At 39.8% G+C, this 24226-nt stretch overlaps 1 protein-coding gene across 3 annotated transcripts in view; it reads left to right on the forward strand.

Moving 5' to 3' along the window:
* The window catches only part of ME2 (malic enzyme 2), a 71704-nt gene extending 60733 nt beyond the window's left edge, over positions 1-10971 (forward strand). For 2 of the 3 annotated variants that reach the window (XM_003914383.5, XM_021930120.2), the window contains 3 exons: positions 2122-2192; positions 2842-2940; positions 10107-10971. In XM_003914383.5, coding sequence (XP_003914432.1) covers positions 2122-2192; positions 2842-2940; positions 10107-10274 — 338 coding nt within the window. In that variant the 3' untranslated portion in view covers positions 10275-10971. The remainder of the gene's footprint in view (positions 1-2121; positions 2193-2841; positions 2941-10106) is intronic. The other variant, XM_021930121.2, reaches the window with a different exon arrangement.
* The last annotated feature ends 13255 nt before the right edge of the window (positions 10972-24226 follow it).

A 24226-nucleotide genomic window follows, 5' to 3' on the forward strand; every position in this document is an offset into this window, starting at 1 on the left:
GTACTCCAGCCTGGGTGACACAGCGAGACTGTTGCCAAAAAAAAATTTTTTAAAGGGATCCTACTTGCATCCAGAGATTAAACAAAAACAATCACCTAAACAGGATCTGAACTCAGATTGATGCTTCTTACCAGCACAGGAAGCTAGACAGTATTGGAATAATACCTCACAGTTCTGAAGGAAAAATATTTCCAAGCCAGAATTCTAAACCTAGACAAACTATCAAATGTAAGTAGAAAGAAGTAAACACACACGTTTTCAGAAATGCAAGTTTTCAAAAAATGTGTATCTCCCATGCACTGTTCTTCGGAAAGCTATGGGAGAATGTACCCTACCAAAAGAGGGAGTAACAAACTAGGAAAAGTTGAATTTAGGAAATGGAGTCAACTTAGAAGCAAAGAGCCCATGATGATAAAGGGATTTTCTAGGATGACAGCTCCATAGCTGGAATGGGGGACAACCAGACCAGAATGGAGCTTTAGCAGATTTATTCTAGAGCATGAAATTCGAGAATATATAAAGTAACTAAAACAGAAGAAAATTTAGACAATTGAGAGTTCCAGAGTGAAATAACAATGTTAAATACTAAAAAATCAAAGTAAAGGAAAAAGGATAATTATTAACTTCAAGAAAGACAAAATTGTGCAGAAAACAAAAAGTAATTATGATATAAGCATTGAATATTGATTGAACCAAAATTATGCTCTAACTATATCGGGAAGAAGAGAGAAAGCTGAAAATATGAAAGAGCACTACTTACTCTTATAGGAAGGAGTCAGTGATCTCCAAAACAGAAAATGCAAGATCAGCACAGTAAGAGAAGGCAAAAAAAGAAAAAAAAAAAAAAAAAAAGAGAGAGAAAAAAAATCACAAGAAACAAGTTATTTAAGAGTGAGAGAGATAAACAATCAGCTAAAAAAAAAAATTGAAAGTCCTGGTGATCCGCCAGCCTCGGCCTCCCAACCTGCTGGGATTACAGGCGTGAGCCACCGCGCCCTGGCTGACACGGTGAAACCCCGTCTCTACTAAAAATACAAAAGATTAGCCGGGCGTGGTGGTGAGTGCCTGTAGTCCCAGCTACTGGGGAGGCTGAGGCAGGAGAATGGCGTGAACCGGGGAGGCGGAGCTTGCAGTGAGCCGAGATCGCGCCACTGCACTCCAGCCTGGGCGACAGAGCGAGACTCCGCCTCAAAAAAAAAAAAAAAAAAAAAAATTGAAAGTCATTGCCTCTGTAGAGCAATAAATGGAGTGTTAGAGGTGGGCTGGGAACTGGTGTTAAAACAAGCGTTGATGAATTGTGTGTATTTGTCATTTTCATAAATGTAAAAACTAAACTGAGAAAAGCCATTTGATATTTCTGAAATTACTTACAAATAAGAATCATTAAAGATATCGTTTGATTTTGGCCGGGCGCAGTGGCTCAAGCCTGTAATCCCAGCACTTTGGGAGGCCGAGACGGGTGGATCACGAGGTCAGGAGATCGAGACCATCCTGGCTAACACAGTGAAACCACATCTCTACTAAAAACTACAAAAAACTAGCCGGGCGAGGTGGCAGGCACCTGTAGTCCCAGCTACTCGGGAGGCTGAGGCAGGAGAATGGCGTGAACCCGGGAGGCGGGGCTTGCAGTGAGCTGAGATCTGGCCACTGCACTCCAGCCTGGGCGACAGAGCAAGTAATCCCTGCACTTTGGGAGGCCGAGACGGGTGGATGACGAGGTCAGGAGATCGAGACCATCCTGGCTAACACGGTGAAACCCCGTCTCCACTAAAAAAATACAAAAAAACTAGCCGGGCGCGGTGGCGGGCGCCTGTAGTTCCGGCTACTCGGGAGGCTGAGGCAGGAGAATGGCGTAAACCCGGGAGGCGGAGCTTGCAGTGAGCTGAGATCCGGCCACTGCACTCCAGCCTGGGCGACAGAGCGAGACTCCGTCTCAAAAAAAAAAAAAAAAAAAAAAAAGATCGTTTGATTTTAACTCAGATTTCTGTTTTTTCTTGGCTGTTCTGTTTGGGGGGAGTTGTTTGGGATATGGATGGACATTTATTTGCCTGAATATAGAAATTGACTTCTTTCATAATTTGAAAAGTGACCGTACTAAGTAAACTTTAAAATGTATTCTAGGTGTGGCTTTAGCTGTTATTCTCTGTAACACCCGGCATATTAGTGACAGTATTTTCCTAGAAGCTGCAAAGGTAAATGTTTTAAATGTTGCTTATTTTATAAAGGATGAATTATGAAGGTGAATAGATCTGAAAATTAAAAGCAGAGAGAGAATGGGTTAAATCTGCCTTATTAATGAAAAGGAAGTTACTCATACATTACTTTTATGGTTTGCCTATTTATGCATAGAATTGATTTTTTTAATCATGACCTTTCAAATGTTTGTAAACTGAATCCTCTCATTTTAATAACATTTAGACTATACTTGCTTTATATATATCTGGATATATTTTGACAGCATAGATAACTCATTGCATGCTTTTAATGGACAAGTACTGGTATTATTTGGAGTGCTGGCCTATGGGAGCTCCAAACTTTGAAGTATTTCTGAAGAACTCACATTAATACAATTAATGTCTGTTTTCAAAGTAGCCACTGCAATTAAGGCACGCTCTACATGTATAATATAAAGTAGAATATAATCAATAAGTCTTTAAATCTGGTTATTTATTGTTTAATGATAACAGTTTTAATTTCTGCAGTGGTTTAAGTGTATTCCTTCAAGAAATAACGGGAATTATATTACCTGTATTACTCTCTGTTTCCCCAATGCTTTTTCCATTTTCCTGGGTCCTTATTCTGTTATTTAAACAAAGAGCAAAATGCTGTTTTTCTCTTCAGGCACTGACAAGCCAATTGACAGATGAAGAGCTAGCCCAAGGGAGACTTTACCCACCACTTGCTAATATTCAGGAAGTTTCTATTAACATTGCTATTAAAGTAAGTAATAACTTAAACTTCTTCACATTAATTTTCTTATACAAGAAATACAGGTTTACTAGAGATAAATCTGAAACATTTAGAAGGCTGCAAAGAAGAAATTTTAGGCCCGTATTCTTACTACCAGAATATAACACACATGATTATTTTGGGCTTGTTGCCTTCTAGACTTTTTTCTTTGCAAACACATATATGCATATACACATGCATGTAGTCACTTGTGCCTTTTTAAAAAATTATTTTAAAGAATAGAGATGAGGTCTCCCTGTGTTGCCCAGGCTGGTCTCTAACCTCTTGGCCTGAAGTGATCCTCCTGCCTTGGCCTCCCAAAGTGGCCTGTGCCCATTCTTATAATTGGTTTCTTACTGCACTTTTTCCACTTAATATATTGTAAGCCTTTTCCATGTAAGTTAATAATAATTCTCATGTATGTGATCATTAATGCTGCATGGTGTTCTCTTTATATCAAAATGTGTTTCATCATTTCTCTGTTTTTGGACATTTAAGTTTTTAGCTTTTTATTGTTAGAAATAACACTGTAGGCTGGGTGCAGTGGCTCACACCTGTAATCCCAGCACTTTGGGAGGCCGAGTCATCTGAGGTCAGGAGTTTGAGACCAGCCTAGCCAACATGGTGAAACCCCATCTCTACTAAAAATACAAAAAAAGTTAGCCAGGTATGGTGCTGGGTACCTGTAATCCCAGCTACTCTGGAGGCTGAGGCCAGAGAATCACTTGAACCTGGGAGAAGGAGGTTGCAGTGAGCCAAGATCGTGCCATTGCACTCCAGCCTGGGCCACAAGAGTAAAACTCCATCTCAAAAAAATAAATAAAAATAAAGAGTTTTTTAAAAAGAAAGAAAGAAAGAACAGTGTAGTGAACATTTATCCTTACAGCTAAATATTTGTGTGTACTTTGTGTGTATTTGTGATGGTTTCTTTTTTTTTTTTTTTTTTGAGACAGAGTCTCACTCTGTCGCCCAGGCTTGAGTGTAGTGGCGGGATCTCAGCTCACGGCTCACTGCAACCTCTGCCTCCAGGGTTTAAACAATTCTCCTGCCTCAGCCTCCCAAGTAGCTGGGATTACAGGCGCCCACCCCCATGGCCCAGCTAATTTTTTGTATTTTTAGTAGAGACAGGGTTTCACCATGTTGACCAGGCTGGTCTCGAACTCCTGACCTCAGGTGATCCACCCAACCTGGCCTCCCAAAGTGCTGGGATTACAGGTGTGAGCCACCACACCCGTACTGTGATGGTTTTTCTTTGCAATAAATTCTAAGCTTAAGAACAAAGGTTTTTAAGGTGTTTTAAGGCTTCTGATGCATGTTGTCAAATACTCTCTTCAGAAAAAAAAGTACTGATTTACATTGCAGCAATTAGATATGAGTGTATGTTTTTCCACACTTTTGCCAATACTTACAATTATTTTTTTAATCTTGCATATTTACTAGGTAAAATTGTTTCTCATTATTAAGGCATTATTAGTGAGATTGAATAATTTTTTGTTTATTCAACAATTGTATTTCTTCAACGAACTACTTTTTCATGACCTTTGCTCTTTTTTATATTGGATATTTGCTTTCCTACTTTCTGGCATTGATTTCTGAGGGCTTGTTTTTTATATATATATATATATATATATTTATATTTTTATACTTTAAGTTCTAGGGTACATGTGCATAACGTGCAGGTTTGTTACATATGTATACTTGTGCCATGTTGGTGTGCTGCACCCATCAACTCGTCATTTACATCAGGTATAACTCCCAATGCCATCCCTTCCCCCTCCCCCGTCCTGAGCTTTTTATATATTAAGTGTAGTGATCTTCCTGTTCACTGTGGTGCAGATATTTTCCCATTTGTCATTTGTTTTAACTTTATAGAATTGTTTGACATGTCTTTTTAAAGTTTTTTATGGAATTATTTGTTTATTTTGTGGATTCTGTCCTCACCTTTTATGAATATTAATGCCTTCTCTCACCCCAAAATCATAACTGTCTACTTGCATTATCTAAAATAAAACTTTTTTAATCTCTCTGGGATTTATTTTAATGTATGATATGAGAAAGGGAAACATTTTTTCCTGAGTAGTTAACCAGTTGCCCCAGCATTGTTTATTGATTAATGCCATTGTTTATTGATTAATGCCTCCGTTGTTTACAGTTAATTGGCAATTGAATCTGTTCCTGGGATTTCTATTCCTGACCATTTTTGTTTACCATCTGACACTGTTTTAAATTTCGTAATGTGTGTAATGTGGTAACATTTGGTACTTCATCTTTCCCATCATTATACTTTTTCAGTATTTTCTTGACTGTTCTAAATTGTTTTCTTTTGGACAAATTTTTGTATCTGCTTTTTTAATTTTAAAAAACTTTGCAACTTTGTATGAAATTGTTACATTTATAAATTGGTGAAATTGGGTCTTTCAGTATTGAGTATTCTCTAATCACTATCTCTGTTTATTAAGATATTTTTTAAAAAGTCTTTCAGTATAATTTTGTTTTCTTCATCTGAATATGGCTACTTTTTCCTAAATATTTTTAAATTTCTGTTATTCTAATATAATAAAGACTTTTTTTTCTTTCCAAATATTTTTTCATTGATCATTTCTAATTTATAGGAAAAGTTAGGAATACTAATACTAATTTGAAAACATTCATTTTTATGAATTTACTTGATGACCAGTTTTTTGAACAATCTTATTTTAATAGTTTTTCATTTCATTTGGAATTGTTTTAATTGTCTGCAAGTAATTTTTTCTTTTTTTAATATGCATAGTCTGTTTTTCTCTAACTATAAACTAGCTGAAACTGCAGAATAGTCTTAAGCAATTAGGTTAGTAAGGGTATTCTTGTATTTTTTTTTCAATTTAGAGACAGAGTCTATATGGCCGGCCAAGCTGATCTCAAATTCCTAGGCTCAAGTGATCCTTCTGCCACAGCCTCCTGAGTAGCTAGAGGCACATGCCACCACCTGGCTAACATCTTTGTATGTTAATATTAAATGTGATGCTAGCTTTTGATTGAAATAAGTATTTTCGTCTTTTTAAAAGAAGTAGTCTTCTATTTCTAGATTACTAAGATTTTTCTTAAACATGAGGATTGACTATGGAATTTATCAACCACAATTTCACTTCTGTACAGGTGATCATAAAATTTTATCATTTTGACTAATAAATTTATTTATTTATTCTGAGGCAGGGTTTTACCCTGTCACCCAGGTTGGAGTGCAGCAGTGTGGTCTCAGCTCACTGCAAGCTCTGCCTCCCAGGCTCAAGCGATCCTCCCACTTCAGCCTTCCAAGTAGCTGGGACCACAAGCGTGTGCCACCATGTCCAGCTAATTTTTTTTCTTTGCATTTTTGGTCGAGATGGGGGTTTGCAGTGTTGCCCAGACTGGTCTTGAACTCCTGAGCTCAGGAGATCTGCCCACCTTGGCCTCCCAAAGTGCTGGGATTATAGATATGAGCCACTGTGGCCAGCTTTGACTATTAGTTTTATTATTGCATTATTTTGGTGCCTGTCACCTAAGCAAAGATTGGGAATTGGTAAAGGATGGTATGTTTAGGGAATAATAGTTGAGCCTGGAGTCTAAGGAACAGGTAGGGAAATGGCATAAAAGAGAATTTGAAAGTTATATTAAAGACAGCTGTACAGATATACAAATGCCAGCCTAAGGAGTGTGATTACCTTCTACTGCAAAACAATTGAAGATTTTAGAACCCAGAACTAGGATGATAAGAGTCCGACTTTAGAATTTATAGAATGATATTACAGGTAGGGGAGATTTTGGAAGATACTGGTCAGTTAAGAGATTACTGGGCCAGACACAGCGGCTCACTCCTAGAATCATAGCACTTTCAAAAGCCAAGGCAGGAGGATGGCTTGGGGCTGTAAATTTAAGACCATCCCTGGATAACAAAGATCTCACCTCTACCAAAAAAAAAAAAAAAAAAAAAAAATTAGCCAGGCACAGTGGTATGTGCCTGTAGTCCCACCTACTCAGGAGGCTGGGGTGGGAGGATCACTTAAACACAGGAGGCCAAGGCTTCAGTGAGCTATGATCATACCACTGCACTCCAGTGTGGATGACAGAGCAAGACCCTGTCTCTAAGAAAAAAAAAAGAGAGAGAAATAATTGGTATATCCAAATGAGAGGTGGCCGGGCGCGGTGGCTCAAGCCTGTAATCCCAGCACTTTGGGAGGCCGAGACGGGCGGATCATGAGGTCAGGAGATCGAGACCATCCTGGCTAATACGGTGAAACCCCGTCTCTACTAAAAAATACAAAAAACTAGCCGGGCGAAGTGGCGGGTGCCTGTAGTCCCAGCTACTTGGGAGGCTGAGGCAGGAGAATGGCGTGAACCCGAGAGGAGGAGCTTGCAGTGAGCTGAGATCCGGCCACTGCACTCCAGCCTGGGTGACAGAGCAAGACTCCGTCTCAAAAAAAAAAAAAAAAAAACAAATGAGAGGTAGTACATGAGGTCATAGAAGACCTCTGCTTTGGATTAGTATAGGAACACAGGCCCAGGTTCATGTCTCCCTGCGTTTCCCCAGAGGCAGGAGTAGAGAGAGTGCTGCATCTGCAGTGGCATAGGCTTTTCTTTTTAGAAACAAAGAAGAAAGTGGTGAGTAGAGGAGGCAGAGCTTTGTGTCTGTCCCAACCTCAAACAGCCATTGATTCACCCCTTTGGCTCTATGAGCAGGGCTGTGTGTGTTCCTCTGACAGCCACCAGTCACCTCCTGCATGCCTCCAGGACCAAGGGGAGCTTTCTCCAATCTCATGCCTTGTCCCTAATCTTTTTCTGTGGGTACCAGCAGCCTGTGGGAAAGAGATTTGCAGTGAGTGTGAGCCCCCCTTATGTCTAAAGTTTGCAGTTGTTCCGGAATAAAACACTAACTCTCATTGACCTTTGGCAGTTCCTTAAAATTTTAGCTGACTTTTTATTGTATGCATGGTGGCCACTGTCATTCTCCCTCCCATGCTGTGCCACAAGTGAGAATTTGTATGTCTACTCTGCTGCCTTCTCTCCTTCGTTCATTTGTTTATGAATTTATATTTATTTACTTATGTTAATTATACTGCTTACTGGCTTCAGAACACCTCCCACCACCCCTCACATCAGGCAGGCCACGTGCTCAGCTCTCCAAGGTCGGAAGGAAAAGTGTGTGTATTCCATCTTTCTGGAAGCAAAAATCTCTGCCTGTCTTTTTATATCATTCCGTTTTTCCTGTTTAGTACAAAAACTGAGAAGAGCAGTTTGGTCAACAAACTACTAATGACATGTGTTATGTTTATTTGGCCCTTGGGTTTTTTGTTTGTTTGTTTGTTTTTGAGATGGAGTCTTAACTCTGTCGCCCAGGCTGGAGTGCAGTGGTGCAATCTCAGTTCACTGCAACCTCTGCCTCCCAAATTCAAGTGATTCTCCTGCCTCAGCCTCCTGAGTAGCTGGGATTACAGGTGCCTACCACCACGCCCGACTCATTTTTGTGTTTTTAGTAGAGACAGGGTTTCACCATGTTGGCCAGCCTGGTCTCAAACTCCTGACCTCAGGTGATCCATCCGCCTTGGCCTCCCAGAGTGCTGGGATCACAGGTGTGAGCCACTGCGCCCAGCCAGCCCTTAGGTTTTTAACCTTCTCAGATCTTTATTGCAGTTACCTGCCACTGAGGATCTAGCCCTTCCCTACTTCTTTTTCTTAGTCAATAATAAAATATTAGTAAAATATGTTTTATATAATAGAACAGAAAACAATTGAACACATTTTCTATCACAAAATACACTGAGATGGAGCTCTTGGTACCAAGGATTATTTTTTTAATCACCATCTTATTCTGAGATTTTTCTTTTAGAAAGTTGAAATACGAAACTTTAATAATGGTTACCATTTGGAATGAGAATTAGAGGAGGAGAATGACACCTTATAATTGTTTGAATTTTTTCTGCCATATGTCACTACATTTTTTTAAGTTAAAATAAAACCTGCCAGGCACGGTGGCTCATTCCTGTAATCTTAGCACTTAGGTAGGCCGACGCGGGCGGATCACCTGCAGTCAAGAGTTCAAGAGCAGCCTAGCCAACACGGCAAAACCCCATCTCTACTGAAAATACAAAAATTTACCAGGTGTGGTGGTGCATGCCTGTAGTCCCAGCTACTGGGGAGGCTGAGGCAGGAGAATCGCTTGAACCCAGAAGACGGAGCTTGCAGTGAGCTGAGATCGCGCCACTGCACTCCAGCCTGGGTGACAGAGTAAGGCTCCGTCTCAAATAAATAAATAAATAAATAAATAAATAAAGCCATGACTTGAGAACTTTACTGTGTGAGAGGCACTGTGTTACCCTGTGAGGAAGCGTTTCACATTCCTCATTTTATATCAGAACTGAGGCTCAAAGGCTTATTCTCACCACCAATCATGGTATGTGGCTTGGGTGCAAAATTTGAAATTCAAGCCACCTTTGGTGGGGAGTAATCAAGCTTACTGTTGAGGGTCTAATATCTAGACTCAGAATGCTTTGGGTTTGAAACAGCTCTCACGTAACTACCTTGGGCAAATTACTTAAACTCCTCTCATTCCTCATATGCAGAATGAGAATAAAGATAGTACTTATCTCATGGGGTTCTTGTGGAGAGTAAAGGAGGTATCCTTGTAAAACACACAGAATATGCCTGGCAGTCAGTGATAGTGGTGTCAGTTCCCATGTATAGGTTGTAGCTCTGAATTTACTTGACTTTATAGTTCTAGTGTCTAACTCCTGATTTATAATAATTACTATGCCTCTTAATCCAAATTCTAGAGTAGAAACCTCTCCTCACCTTGGGTTGGGTTTTCATCCTGGTCAAGTTGGCTATGATTAGGAAATAGACTCTGTGGCCCTCTAGAAAGGCCACCCTTTCAGCAAGACTGGGAGGAATGACATAGGCCGGGCAGATTACCTAAATGTATTTACTTGCATCATACACAGTAGAACTTAAATGTGTTTGGTTTTATCTTTTAAACTTTCCATAGTTTCCAAATGTTTTGAAAGAAGTCAAAGTAATGTTACTTTTTATTTTGAAAAAAGAAAACTGCCATTCTTTTAAACTTATTTTCCTGTGTTATAATAGTACGTTGTCTCTCTAATAGGTTAATACTCAGAGCCTACACAATAACCTTATTTATTTTTCAGGTTACAGAATACCTATATGCTAATAAAATGGCTTTCCGATACCCAGAACCTGAAGACAAGGCCAAATATGTTAAAGAAAGAATATGGCGGAGTGAATATGATTCCCTGCTGCCAGATGTGTATGAATGGCCGGAATCTGCATCAAGCCCTCCTGTGATAACAGAATAGAAGCACTCCCCTGATAAATACTTTCTGTGCTCCAGGGAATCCCTTTTTTCAGACAAGAAGAGATAATGTCTTCAGTTTTATGGTGTTTTATGTGTTTTGTTCTGCCCAGCCACTTTGGTTGACGTATTTTTTTCCATGCGTCTCCACATCTGTTGGGGTAGACGTGTTGATTGATTGCATTGCCCACCAGCACCCTACAATCAGATAGTTGTGATGCTTTAATTCTAACATACAGCCCATACCACATCCAGGAGATGTAAAAAGTGTGTTTGTGAATGTCTTCACTTGTATTCTAATTCAGACTTGCCAAAGTATTTGCTATTTACTATTATGGGTAATAATCTTCTCTCGCCTGGTTGTTTTAGAGCTACTAAAATAGAAATTTACTTTTATGGATAGAAGTACAGAATTTTGAGAAGAAACTAAATTTTAAGGAAAAATTGTCAGCATCTAAAAATGTTCTTCTACATCTGCTTCATCTTACCTTCATACTCTGAAATTCCCTTATAGCAGACAGAGCTAGGGAAACATTAAAATTTTACCCTATTTATTTTCTGGAACTAAATCAAGGCTTAACTATAACATTATGAGAGTAATGGGAACTACTGCTGGCTTTAAATAAATAAAAGTCATTGTTTTCAACAGTGTATAAAAATCATAATGTAACCTTTTTATTTAATAAATATCTTAAATTTAATTGTTTCAGTTATGCTATGTTATTGCCCAACTAGAAATTTAGATTTGCTTATGAAAAACACATATTTTTGTTACTTCTAGATGATTCTAGGAGGGAGTATAAGATACCTAACTCATATGGGGAACATCACATGACTTTTAAAATCTAAGTTAGTCATGCTTCACATCAAAATGAGTCATATTTAACTGGAGAAACTATGCCCTTATTCCAGAACTGATGCTCTTTATTACTTGAGATAATTTTGGAATGTTACTATGATACTGTTTCTTTGAATGTCATTACTAGTGACATCTCTTTCTCCATTGAAGGCAGACTTAATTTTTTTAAGCCACCAAAATTAATTTAGAGCTAAGCGGGAATGAATAAGGTTGGTGTTCATCCAGGAAATGCCCTTTTTAATCCCAGTAAAATGGGTAATTATGGCTAATGAGAACAGTTTTCTTGTGTAGCTTGCATATTGAAGAATTCTAAAGGAAAATGTATCTGCCTACCGTGGTTGCTTTGAGGGAAGAAAACTTTTAAATGCTCATTCTAGGATAGAACAACAACAGATATTCATTGATAATATGAGCATGCACAGTATTTTATATTGCTTTGTAGGAAAAAAGAGACTTCACTTTTTTCATCTTCTGCCTATGGGTACAAATTGATTCTTTTTTTTTTTTTTTTTTTTAAACAGAGTCTCGCTCTGTTACCAGGCTGGAGTGCAGTGGGGTGATCTCAACTCACTGCAACCTCTGCCTCCCAGGTTCAAGTGATTCTCCTGCCTTAGCCTCCCAAGTAGCTGGGACTACAGGCACGTGCCAGCACGCCCAGCTCATTTTTGTATTTTTCATAGAGACAGGGTTTCACCACATTGGCCATGAGGGTCTCGATCTCCTGACCTTGTGATCTGCCCATCTCGGCCTTCCAAAGTGCTGGAGTTAACAGGCGTGAGCCATGCGCCCGGCCAATTTTTTTTTTTTTTTTGAGACAGAGTCTTGCTCCTGTCGCCCAGTCTGGAGTGCAGTGGCATTATCTCTGCAACCTCTGCCTCCTCAGTTCAGGCAATTCTCCTGCCTTAGCCTCCCAAGTGGCTGGAATTACAGGCACCTGCCACCACACCCAGCTAATTTTTGTGTTTTTAGTAGAGACAGGGTTTTACCATGTTGGCCAGGCTGGTCTCAAACTCCTGACTTCAGGTGATCCACCCACCTTGGCCTCCCAAAGTGCTGGTATTACACGTATGAGCCACCACACCTGGCCCAATTCATAATAATTTTGAATATAATTTGATAATTTTAAAATGGTTGCAATGACATTGCCATTTGGAGTATGGGAAAGTGCAGTTGGTTAATTCATTGAACAGATGAGTAAAGTCAGAAGTCTTTTTCATAACATATGGTCACAATTCCTTTCTTTTAATTAAAGATGAAAGGTTTGTGGGTTTTGGTTTGTTTGTTTTAGATACGGGGTTTTGCTGTGTCGCCCTTGCTGGAGGGCAGTGGCTGTTCACAGGCATGGGTCATAGAGCACTGCAGCCTGGAACTCCTGGGTTCAGGCTCTCCTCCTGCCTCAGCCTCCTGAGCAGCTTGGACTAAAGGTGTGCACCACTGCACCTGGCTGAGAGGCTTCTGTTTCTCATGTTCCCTCTGTCAAAACAAAATCACGCCTAAAAATACTCTCTGTGTGAAATCTTGATTTTAGTTCAACCTAAGAAGTACAATAAGTATAAACCTGTTTCTTGCTTAATGTTTATTGAAGGCAGGAACATATGCTGAATTAAAGTAATTTTACTAAGAAGTTTGCTTATTAAGTATGTCTGGTACAGTCTTCATGGAAGTTATTAAGTATTTTAAGGAAAAAAATAGGCTAAATGGCATATAGCCTACTTAAATAAAACAATTCTATTTTTTTAAAAGCTCCCTGTTTTCATTGTTATTTACCAGTCAATATTTTAACAAGTATCAATTATTAGATGTAAATAAAGTAAAATTGCTTAATATTAAGCTAAGAATACAGGAAGGATTATTAGCATTGAGGAAGTCGGGGGAGGCCAGAATGGCATCAAGCTGGAAAAGAAATTAAAATGTTACCTTCGATAAGACTTTACCTAGTAAGAAGGTAATTATTTTGAATAACAGCAATAGAGAATCTTCTATTTTGAATTGAGAAGAAATTCTGATGATTAGTGTCAGTAAGAGAAAAAGGTGAGAATACATGTGTTTCTAATCTCCCACGACCACCTGTTGTATGGAACAAATTGGATTACTAGCAAGGGTAAGGTTTATTGACAATAATGAGAAGTTTTAGTCCAAGATTTTAGTTAAAATATTTTTAAAGGATGGATTCATAACCAAGAAGTTGCCTCAGATCACTGTGAAGCTTTAAAATGCAGGTGCCTTTGCTCCTCTTCCCTCCAGGCCCCCAGGGCAGAGTCCTGGCTGGTGTCTCTTCAGGAGGTCCCCTTGACACACCGATTCTGCCTTCACAATCACTGCCTTAAAGCAGGCAGCAGAATCTTTTGGAGAACTAACAAGATTCTGATGCTGATGCAGGGGACCTGGGATAGGGCCTCAGATTCTACAGTTTTGTTTGAGACAGGGTCTCTTCCTCTCTCACCCAGGCCGGAGTGCAGTGGCACACGCTCACTGCAACCTCCACCTCCTGGGCTCAAACGATCCTCCCGCCTCAGCCTCCTGAGTAGCTGGGACTATAGGCGCAAGTCACCACACCCAGCTAATTTTTGTATTTTTAGAAGAGTCGGGTTTTTGCCATGTTGCCTGGGCTGGTCTCGAACTCCTGACCTCAAGTGATTCAACCACCTCAGCCTCCCAAAGTGCTGGAATTACAGGCATGAGCCACTGCACCCAGCCAAGAATGTCCGTTTCTGACAGGCTCCCAGGTGATGCCTATGCTGCTGGTACAGTGAACAACATGCTAAGAGGCATTGCTCCAAGGTACTGCATGTAGTGAGCAGTTCTTTATTGTTTATGTACCATATACTTCAATTTACATGAAAAAGATCAACTGAAATTATGTTCTTACACAAAATAGTTTTCATCTAGTTTTATTATGTTTTTACAGACTGTTTACAAGAACAAAAATTAATAGAGAATTTTTGAACATACTTTTCTGAAAACATAAAAACTAGAATACTCTTTAATTCTAAATTATAGATTTGTAGCATACTTAGTGAACCCAGCAACCAATTTTCATTTGTAAAAGATTAGCTATCAAGTGGACATTTATTTCTCTATTATCAGCTTGCTTAGGACATGACTTACCTTATCCTTTGTCGTTTTTCTATAAATTGTCAGCCTCTGGAGAAACACGATTTTGCATTTTTGCCGATGAGTTGCCAATGAATTAAGACCAAAACATCATTATTAAGGAGTATGAAGCATTATTTACTGGCTCTCAGATAACAGAAAACCCAAAAGGGATGGTGGGGGAGTGAAGAAAGCCTTTCCTTGGGAAAAATACTTCAAGTGCTCCTGCAGCTTTTTTCTCAAACCCAGTCAGTATCCTTCAAGGATAACTTTTTCATACTTTTTTTGGTTTGTTTCTGCTAGCTTTATGGCAGAGGTTATAATACTCTTTTCTCCTCTCTTCTTCTTTGACATGTTACGTTGTCTTTTTTTTTTTTTTTTAACTTCTTCATACTCTTAAAAAGCTCCAGAGTGGCCAGGTATGGTGGCTAACGCCTATAATCCCAGCACTTTGGGAGGCCGAGGCGGGCTGATCACGACGTCAGGAGATCGAGACCATCGTGGCTGACACGGTGAAACCCCCGTCTCTACTAAAAATACTAAAAATTAGCCAGGCGTGGTGGTGAGTGCCTGTAGTTCCAGCTGCTCGGGAGGCTGAGGCAGGAAAATGGCGTGAACCCGGGAGGCGGAGCTTGCAGTGAGCTGAGATCCGGCCACTGCACTCCAGCCTGGGCGACACAGCGAGACTCCGTCTCAAAAAAAAAAAAAAAAAAAGCTCCAGGGCTTTGTTGAATTCACCAAAATGGAGTCCGCTCTGGTGAGCCTACGTAATACTCGAGAGCGTTAATATAAAGCTATAGCTCTTTACTGGGCTTCCATTTAAAAGGAAGTCCTGAGAATGAAATGGCACCAGCATCGTGTTTTCATCCAAGACAAGAGCACACGTGTACAGGTGCCACGCATTCATGTAGCTCTCAACTGATTCGTGGTTTCCACTTTGTGCATCTAATTATTAAAATGAAGCTCTCTACAGGTGAGCTGAAGTAACATACTTCATATTTAAAATGTTCACAGCAATTTGACCATAGAAAACTTTCTCATCTGAAATCAGGATAAGATTTTTTTTTTAATGTAAGCAGAGAAAAAACTCAGTGCTTTATTTCAAATTTCAGTAAGTTCAGGTGGGCCTAATTAAGACATGACTATTACTACAAATCCTATTCTTGCCAGAAGTTACTTAGATAGACTAGCGATTGGATTTTAAAAACATTTTCCTTTCTTGAATAAGGAAAATTGTGCATCACAAAGAGAAAAGTAAATATGGAAATATGTTCATAGTTCAGTTGCATAAAATAGACACATTAAGTCAAGTGATTTGAATGCTTAGTATCTTTTGGTAAACAGCATTTTGTCAACAAACTTTTCATATGGCTATAGGATCTTGTTTTTTCCAAATAAAAACTTTGCAATTGGGAAAGTTATTCCTCCATTCAGCACACTTTTTAATGTTAAGACTAGGGGAAACTTGTGGGTATATATTCATTGGTTTTCAGGATTTTCTTTTATGTTCTAGAAAAGTAATTTTTCCTTTCCTAGTTTTAAGTGTATATTCTAGCAAATCATTGATTCGTATGCAGCCATTGGATTATCACCAACACATTTGGTATATACAATGGGCTAATAATGACAAACTAAAGTTTATGGATAATACCTACTGTATACCAGACGCTGTTCTAAGGATCTGACATAATTTAATCCTCACTCCTAACCTCTGTTTCTGTGCCTGATTTACAGATAGGGACAGAGGCACAGAGAGGTTAAGTGACTTGTCAAAGGTCTTAGGATGTGTGGCAGAGCCTGGGTTTTTAGCTCAGACCCCTCGCAGTGAAGAAAGGCTTCTGTGTAGCCAATTTGATCTAATACCTTCGGGAACTGTTACTTCAGATGAGAACTCTTACCTATTCTTATGAGATTAGTCTTAGGTCCTTTTTAATACATTTTGCCAGTTCATCTGATTTTTACTTTGTTCCCATTTCTAATTCAAATATAATATAAACCGTTTATTCATTTAGTGTTCAGCATTGTAAGTATTGGACACAAACATTAAATATTTGGTTTTGAATTTAATAAATTACACCAAAAATCTCGGTAGCCAATTCACTAACATCTTTTGATTTAGTAATCTTCGCAGAATCAACAACTGTTATCACCTCTGTGCTATTCAGTTTCAGTTGTGCTTATATATTATAATATTCACTTTAGGAATCTACCTGTCAATTTGCAATTCAATTATAAGGTATATTTTAAGTGATATCTATGTATTGTATATATATATTCCATCAAAAGGTGAGAATAATTAGAAAGTAGTAATATTAAAATATGTATGAAATAAGAACTTTCTTAAAAGACCTAGTTTAGCTGAATAAATGACAATATAAAATGTCTGCCCAATGTTTTATTATACTTTGCCTAATGACCTTGAAATTTAACCGAAATTAAAACCGTACTTTTGCAGTTGATATTTGTGTGTTCCCTTTGATAACATCCCAAGCACTAATTATTGACTTAAGGAAGCCACGTATTGCAAGTCATTGCTTAGCCTTTCACATCTTTGTGTTGATAAGATGATGGAATGGGTAGTCTTGTAGTAATTGCTTATGGGAATGCTAGTTTAAGAGGAATGCCTTGTATAGAACATATTATACCAGATTGACTTGTTAAAAATGGTTCCAAGAATCAGTCTTAAAACTTCATAATTACGTGAATTACTTTTTCTCTTTTGTGACATGTTGTAATGAGATGTGTGCTCTTATATTTTCTTAGTAAAATTTTCTTATGCATAAAATGCTTTATGGTCTTGTTTTTAAAGGCTCTATGTATAGGACACTTTTGAAACTTGGTAATATAAACCTTAACACACACACACTCTCTCTCTCTCCAGAATACTTGATCCCCTGGGAATGTGTTGTTGGACTTAAATTCACATATGGAGTACTAGTTTTGCTCCTCAGCTTTTCATTCCCTTTTGTTCAGCTTCCTACCCTATTCCTCTCCTTATTTGATTTAATTATGATACTAAAGGAATTCTCTATCGCCTTTTCTTCTCCCCACTTCTCACACACAAACACCGAGACTCTAATGTTAAAATACTAAATCAGGAGAGATGTATGTTGATTTTGTGATGAAGGGGGGAATTATATAATAACAAATACTGACTGAGACCCTCAGATAAAAGTTCTTTTTTTGCCTCAGGATTCATGAATAGCTTCCGGGAGTCCACAAAGCCCCTGAAATAATACATGATCCTATGCTTGTGTCTCTTGGAGGGAGAGAATCCATCACCTTCTTCAAAGGGCCCTTTCTTTTACCAGAATACGTTGAGAAAAACTAGCCTACACCTCTTTTTTTTTTTTTTTTTTTTTTTCCGAGACAGATTCTCACTCTTGTCACACAGGCTGGAGTGCAGTGGGGTGATCTCAGCTCATTGCAGCCTCTGCCTCCTGAGTTCAGGTGATTCTCACCTCAGCCTCCCAAAGTGCTGGGATTACAGGCGTGAGCCACTATGCCCGGCCGGCCTATACCATTTTTTAACAAGTCCATCATGCTTCTTTATTGGGAGGGTTGGCATGGTGAAATACAGGCCCCAACTTGCATGCCGGCTGAAACAGGTAGCCAGACCAATAAAGGCCTTTCGTTGCCTCTATAGTAAATGACACCCAGATACCTCAGCAAAAGCAGTGGGTCAGCAGCACGTACTTCCCCAAATACAACTGCTCTGTTCTTGAATCCTGAACAGTGTGGACCTCAGATACCACCTGGTCTGTGTCCAAACTGAATAGAATGCAACTTTGAAAACAAATGATTTTCTTTCTCAAGCTGATCTAAAAATTACACTTACAACCTCGCAGATCTCCAACTGCTGGAAATACAAGTAACTACCATCTCCAATTGCAGCGCTCTGAAATTCATCATGGCTTTCATGTGGAAGCCATGCCTCCTGTGGGCTGCTCTTAGCCAGTGATTTCTCACAGCAGGGATGGTATGACAGGCCTATTCCTGGAAGACAGGAGACTCCTCGGATGTGTAGCTTTAGCCCAAGCCCTCCCCCGTAGCCTTGCCAAGCTCAGAACTGTACTTCAACCTAAGGCACTTCTTCACTCAACCTCTCTTCCTTTCCTGTCTCTTTCACTTGGGATCAGATCTGTATGATGCTATGAAGGCTCTTGCATGCTCTTCCTGGCTCCCTCCCCACCTTCACAGACGTTTCTTCTCATATAAATTACTTGCGTATCAGCTGGATACGGTGGCTCATGCCTGTAATCCTAGCACTTTGGGAAGCTGATATGGGAGGATTTCTTGAGCTCAGCAGTTCGAGGCCAGCCTGGGCAACACAGTGAGACCTCATCTCTACAAAAGATACAAACAATTAGCCAGCATGGTAGTGTGCGCCTGTAGTCCCAGCTACTCGGGAGGCTGAGGAGGGTGGATTGCTTCAGCCCAGCAGGTCAAGGCTGCAGTGAGTCCTGATTGTGCCACTGCACTATTTCAAGAGACCAAAAAAAAAAATTACTAGCACGTCTATCCTCATCTTGGATGAGATGTTCCTTCTTGGATGACCCAGACTAACATAGCAAGTGATTCAGGATGTAGGTTTGCCAATTAGAAACACTAAAACTATTAGAGCTATTGGTAAGGTAATTAGACTTTCTAGATTTTCTGATATGATCTTTCTTCCAGATACACTCTCTCAACTCCAGACCATGTCGTGAGCTAACCTAAACCAATTTGGACACATGCTCCCAAAATAGGTACTTTCAGGTGGCTAACAGTACCAAAGAGGTTTTAAAAACGAGCCTCAGACCAAATTCTGCCATGTATGCAAACATTCATTAAGCAAATATTCATTAATAAGCAGGCACAGGCCAAGCATGATGACTCACACCTATAATCCCAGCATTTTGGGAGGCCGAAACAGGGGAATCACTTGAGCCTAGGAGTTAGAGATCAGCCTGGGCAACATAGTGAGACCTTGTCTCTACAAATTAAATTTAAATTTAATTTAAAATTAAATTAGCCAGGTGTGTTTGTATACACCTGTGGACCCAGTTACTTGGGAGGCTGGGTTGGGAGGGTCTTTTGAGGCTGGGATGTCAAGGCTGCAGTGAGCTGAGACTGTGCCACTGCACTCTAGCCTGGGTGGCAGAGTGAGACTCCATCTCAAAAAATAATAAGAATAATAAAAAATAAATAATTTAAAAAGCAGACACAAAACAACTCATATTTCTTAGTCTACTCAGGCTGTCGTAACAAAATATCAGAAACTGAGTGGCTTAAACAACAAAAATTATTTCTTCACAGTTCTGGAGGCTGGAACTCCAGCAGTTTCTGGTGAGGGCTGTCTTCCTGGCTTATAGATGGCCACCTTTTTACTGTGTGCTCACAGGGCCTTTTCTCAATGTGTGCATGTGGAGGGAGGGAGAGAGCAGAGGACAGAGAAAGCGCATGCTCTGGTCTCTCTTTCTTTTTTTTTTTTTTTATTATTATACTTTAAGTTCTAGGGTACATGTGCATAACGTGCAGGTTTGTTACATATGTATACTTGTGCCATGTTGGTGTGCTGCACCCATCAACTCATCAGCACCCATCAACTCGTCATTTACATCAGGTATAACTCCCAATGCAATCCCTCCGCCTTCCCTGCTCCCCATAATAGGCCCCGGTGTGTGATGTTCCCCTTCCCGAGTCCAAGTGATCTCATTGTTCAGTTCCCACCTATGAGTGAGAACATGCGGTGTTTGGTTTTCTGTTCTTGCGATAGTTTGCTGAGAATGATGGTTTCCAGCTGCATCCATGTCCCTACAAAGGACACAAACTCATCCTTTTTTATGGCTGCATAGTATTCCATGGTGTATATGTGCCACATTTTCTTAATCCAGTCTATCACTGATGGACATTTGGGTTGATTCCAAGTCTTTGCTATTGTGAATAGTGCCACGATGAACATCTCTTTCTCTTCTTATAAGGACACAAATCCTCAATCAGGGCCCTACCCGTATAACTTGATTTCACCTTAATTCCTTCTGTAAAGACCTCATCTCCAAATACAGTCACATTGAAGTTTAGGGATTCAACATTTGAAATTTGGGGAGAGATTCAATTTAGTACATAGTATGAACTGTACATTTGATGACATTCTAGCTCTCTGTCCTTTTAGGGCCTCTAACTATACCTTATAGGAAAGGTTCACTCAAGGAGAACAACATCCCAGAGGCAGGATTTTTAATGCCCTCTACTTGGCATCATGAAATTAGAAAAGGCTCTCCCCAAGACAGCCAGGGAATCCAAGCTCAGGTGCCATTCCAAGGGTATAAGTTATAATCTCAATAGATTCTTTAGTTTGTTAATCCAAGGATGGAGAAAATCTCTGAATTATTTCAGCCAATCTACCTATATTGAATACTCTGCATTTTACCAATGATAGCTTATTTCTAACATTCATCATGCTAAATAACAAACCAATAAAACCCAGTTTTTGACATTCGGTATGCTAATTTGCAAATCATTGGTTTTCTATCAAAATGATAATAGCAGAAGGTCTTGTGGTAGCTACTTTTACAGTGCAGCTCTTTCTGATTTAAGGCAATCATTCCAGTATTCTTATTGGCTGACCACCCCCTAAAATTAAAGCTTAAATTAATTGACAAATACTTAATAATACATCAGTAGACTGAAATATTTGAAAGCAAATTACAGGCCGGGCACAGTGGCTCAGCCTATAATCCCAGCACTTCGGGAGGCTGAGGCGGGCGGATCATGAGGTCAGGAGATCAAGACCATTCTGGCTAACATGGTGAAACCCTGTCTCTACTAAAAAATACAAAACATTAGCTGGGCGAGGTGGCGGGCACCTGTAGTCCCAGCAGTCGCAGCTACTCGGGAGGCTGAGGCAGGAGAATGGTGTGAACCCGGGAGGCGGAGCTTGCAGTGAGCCGAGATCGCGCCACTGCATTTCAGCCTGGGTGACAGAGCAAGACTTCGTCTGAAAATAAAATAAAATAAAATAAAATAAAATAAAATAAAATGCAAATTACAGGCGGGGCACAGTGGCTCATGCCTGAAATCCCAGCACTTTGGAAGGCCAAAGCGGTGGATCACTTGAGGTCAGGAATTCAAGACCACCCTGGCCAACATGGTGAAACTTCATCTCTACTAAAAAACACAAAAATTAGGCGGGCGTGGTGGCAGGTGCCTGAAATCTCAGCTACTCGGGAGGGTGAGGCAGGAGAATTGCTTGAACCCAGGAGGCAAAGGTTGCAGTGAGCTGAGATTACACCACTGCACTCCAGCCTGGACAACAGAGTGAGATTCCGACTCAAAAAATAAACAAATTGGCTGGGCATGGTGGCTCATGCCTGTAATCCCAGCACTTTGGGAGGCCAAGGCAGGTGGATCACCTGAGGTCAGGAGTTTGAGACCAGCCTGGCCAACATGGTGAAACCCGGTCTCTACCAAAAATACAAAAACTAGCCTGATTGGTGGCGGGCTCCTGTAATCCCAGCTACTCAGGAGGCTGAGGCAGGAGAACTGCTTGAACCAGGGAGGCGGAAGTTGTAGAGAGCCGAGATCACACCATTGCACTCCAGCCTGGGTGGCAAGAGCGAAACTCCATCTCAAAAAAATAAATAAATAAAATAATAAATAAATAAAATTATAGCTATTGTAACAGATCATCTCTCCCAATTTCACTTAGAAAATAGTTACTATAGATTTGGAAGGATAGTGTTTAAAAATGCTATCAAGAAGGGTATGGAAATAGTTCATTTGAGTGAAATCCAAGTGCCACTATCTTTCTCTCTCTCTCTCTCTCTCTGTCTCTCTCTCACACACACACACACACACACACACACACACACACACACACACACAATGTAGACTGAAGTGAGGAAGAAGCAGGCTTAGATGAAGAAAATAAAAGTTCTGTGGGGGTCAGTTAAGTCTGAGGTGTGTATTAGACACGTTTTGGGTGACAGTCAACATCCACTCTGTTATTTTGGAGGGATTTCTCACTATGTGGGGTGTTGCAGGGGATGAGGTGTGCTGTCTTCCACTATGGAAGCCAAAGCTGGTATGGGGAGGATCTGCCTGCACCCTACCTCATGGCAACCAAGAACAGAGGCCAGTATCTACTGGCGTTGTCCATGGCAATGCCCTAAGAAGACTCTGAGGCAAGACCTTGACTGTGGTTCCTGCTGCCTCCATTAGCTCATGTTTTCTGTCAGTTCTGTGGATTATCCAGTTTCCTTCCAGTCTGCTTAAATTAGCCAAAATTAACTTCTGTTTTAGTAACCAATAATTCTAACTGACATCGAATGAAGAAGATCTCAGCTATTTATAAGAGTGTATATATTAGATCATTCAACCAGACTTTAAGCAAAGTGAGGACAGGAGTTGTGTCTTTTATTTTATATAGTCTCAAAATCTCTTTCTCACCCAGTCCAGGGCTCTTTCTCTTTATTTATTTATTTATTTATTTATTTATTTATTTATTTATTTTTATTTTTATTTTTATTAAGACTAGTCAAGTACAGTAGTGAGAAGGGGGTAAAGAGTAGAAAAAGGAACTGAATCTGTAACTGACTATGAACAATCTATTGAGATTACTCACTACCTTTGGACCAGCACAGGATTCTTTTTCTACTCTATAGGTTTAAGCAGTGCTTGATTTCACATAATCAAATGATCAATTTCTGACTATAATTTGAAAGAGAAAAACAGTGATGAAGCCTGCCATGTTAGCAGTTTGTTGGCTCTAAAACTTGCCTACTACTTTTTAGTAATTTGTAATCAAAGGCATTATTTTCCCCCTTCATTCTAAGTTAGTTTTTTTTGTTTGTTCGTTTGTTTGTTTGTTTGTTTTTTTGAGCAGCAGCAAGATTTATTGTGAAAAGTGAAAGAACAAAGCTTCCACAGCATGGAAGGGGACCAGAGCGGGTTATCTCATTCTAAGTTAGTTACCCATGAGGACAAGGCAGTAGGTAGGTTTATTTACTGATTCTAGAAGACCACTATTATATTACATGTAGATTACCTCTAAGCAGAGAGCAAGGGAGAAAAGGGAAAACAGCTTTCTCTTATCTGTATAAATTGTACTATTAGATGTGCTAAGTATCACTTTGAAATGACTTAAATTTGAATAACTCATTACAAAGCATTTCAACAAGCACCATTTAGTCCTTATAGCAAAAGTTTAAGGCACAATTATTATCCACATTCTACCAATTAAAAAAAGAGGTTCTGAAAAGTTAAATGACCACCTGATCCAGGTCACTCAAACACAATGGGACAAAATCAAGATTTAAATTGTATTTTGATTAAAAAGTTTATATTGTTAAGAAATGAAAAAAGACATATGAAAAATTGGGGAAAAGATTTGCAACTTATTTCATAGTTAAAGAGTTATTATTGGCCAGGCGCGGTGGCTCACACCTTTAGTCCTAGCACTTTGGGAGGTCGAGGTAGGGGGGATTGCTTGAGCTCAAGAGTTTGAGACAAGCCTGGGCAACATGGCAAAACCCTATCTCTACAAAAATACAAAAGTTAGCTGGATGTGGTGGCACACACCCGTGGTCCCAGCTACTTGGGAGGCTGAGGTGGGAGGATTGCTTGAGTCCAGGGAGATCAAGGCTGCAGTGAGCCATGATCACATCACTGCACTCCAGCCTGGGTGACAGAATGAGACCCTGTTACAAAAAAAAAAAAAGAGAGAGATATTATTCCTAATATACAGAAAGCACCAAAAAAAGAGAAGATAAAGGCCACTAATACAATAGAAAACTGACCAAAATATATGCACAAAAAGTTCACAGAAAAAAATGCAAATGAGGCCAGGTGCAGTGGCTCATGCCTGTAATCCTAGCACTTTGGGAGGCTGAGGCAGGCGGATCATTTGAGGTCAGGAGTTCAAGACCAGCCTGGCCAACATGGGGAAACCCGTCTCTATGAAAAACACAAAAATCAGTTGGCCTGGTGGTGTGCACATGTAATCCCAGCTACTTGGGAGGTTG

Source organism: Papio anubis, chromosome 19, assembly GCF_008728515.1.
Source record: "Papio anubis isolate 15944 chromosome 19, Panubis1.0, whole genome shotgun sequence".
Lineage (NCBI taxonomy): Eukaryota > Metazoa > Chordata > Mammalia > Primates > Cercopithecidae > Papio > Papio anubis.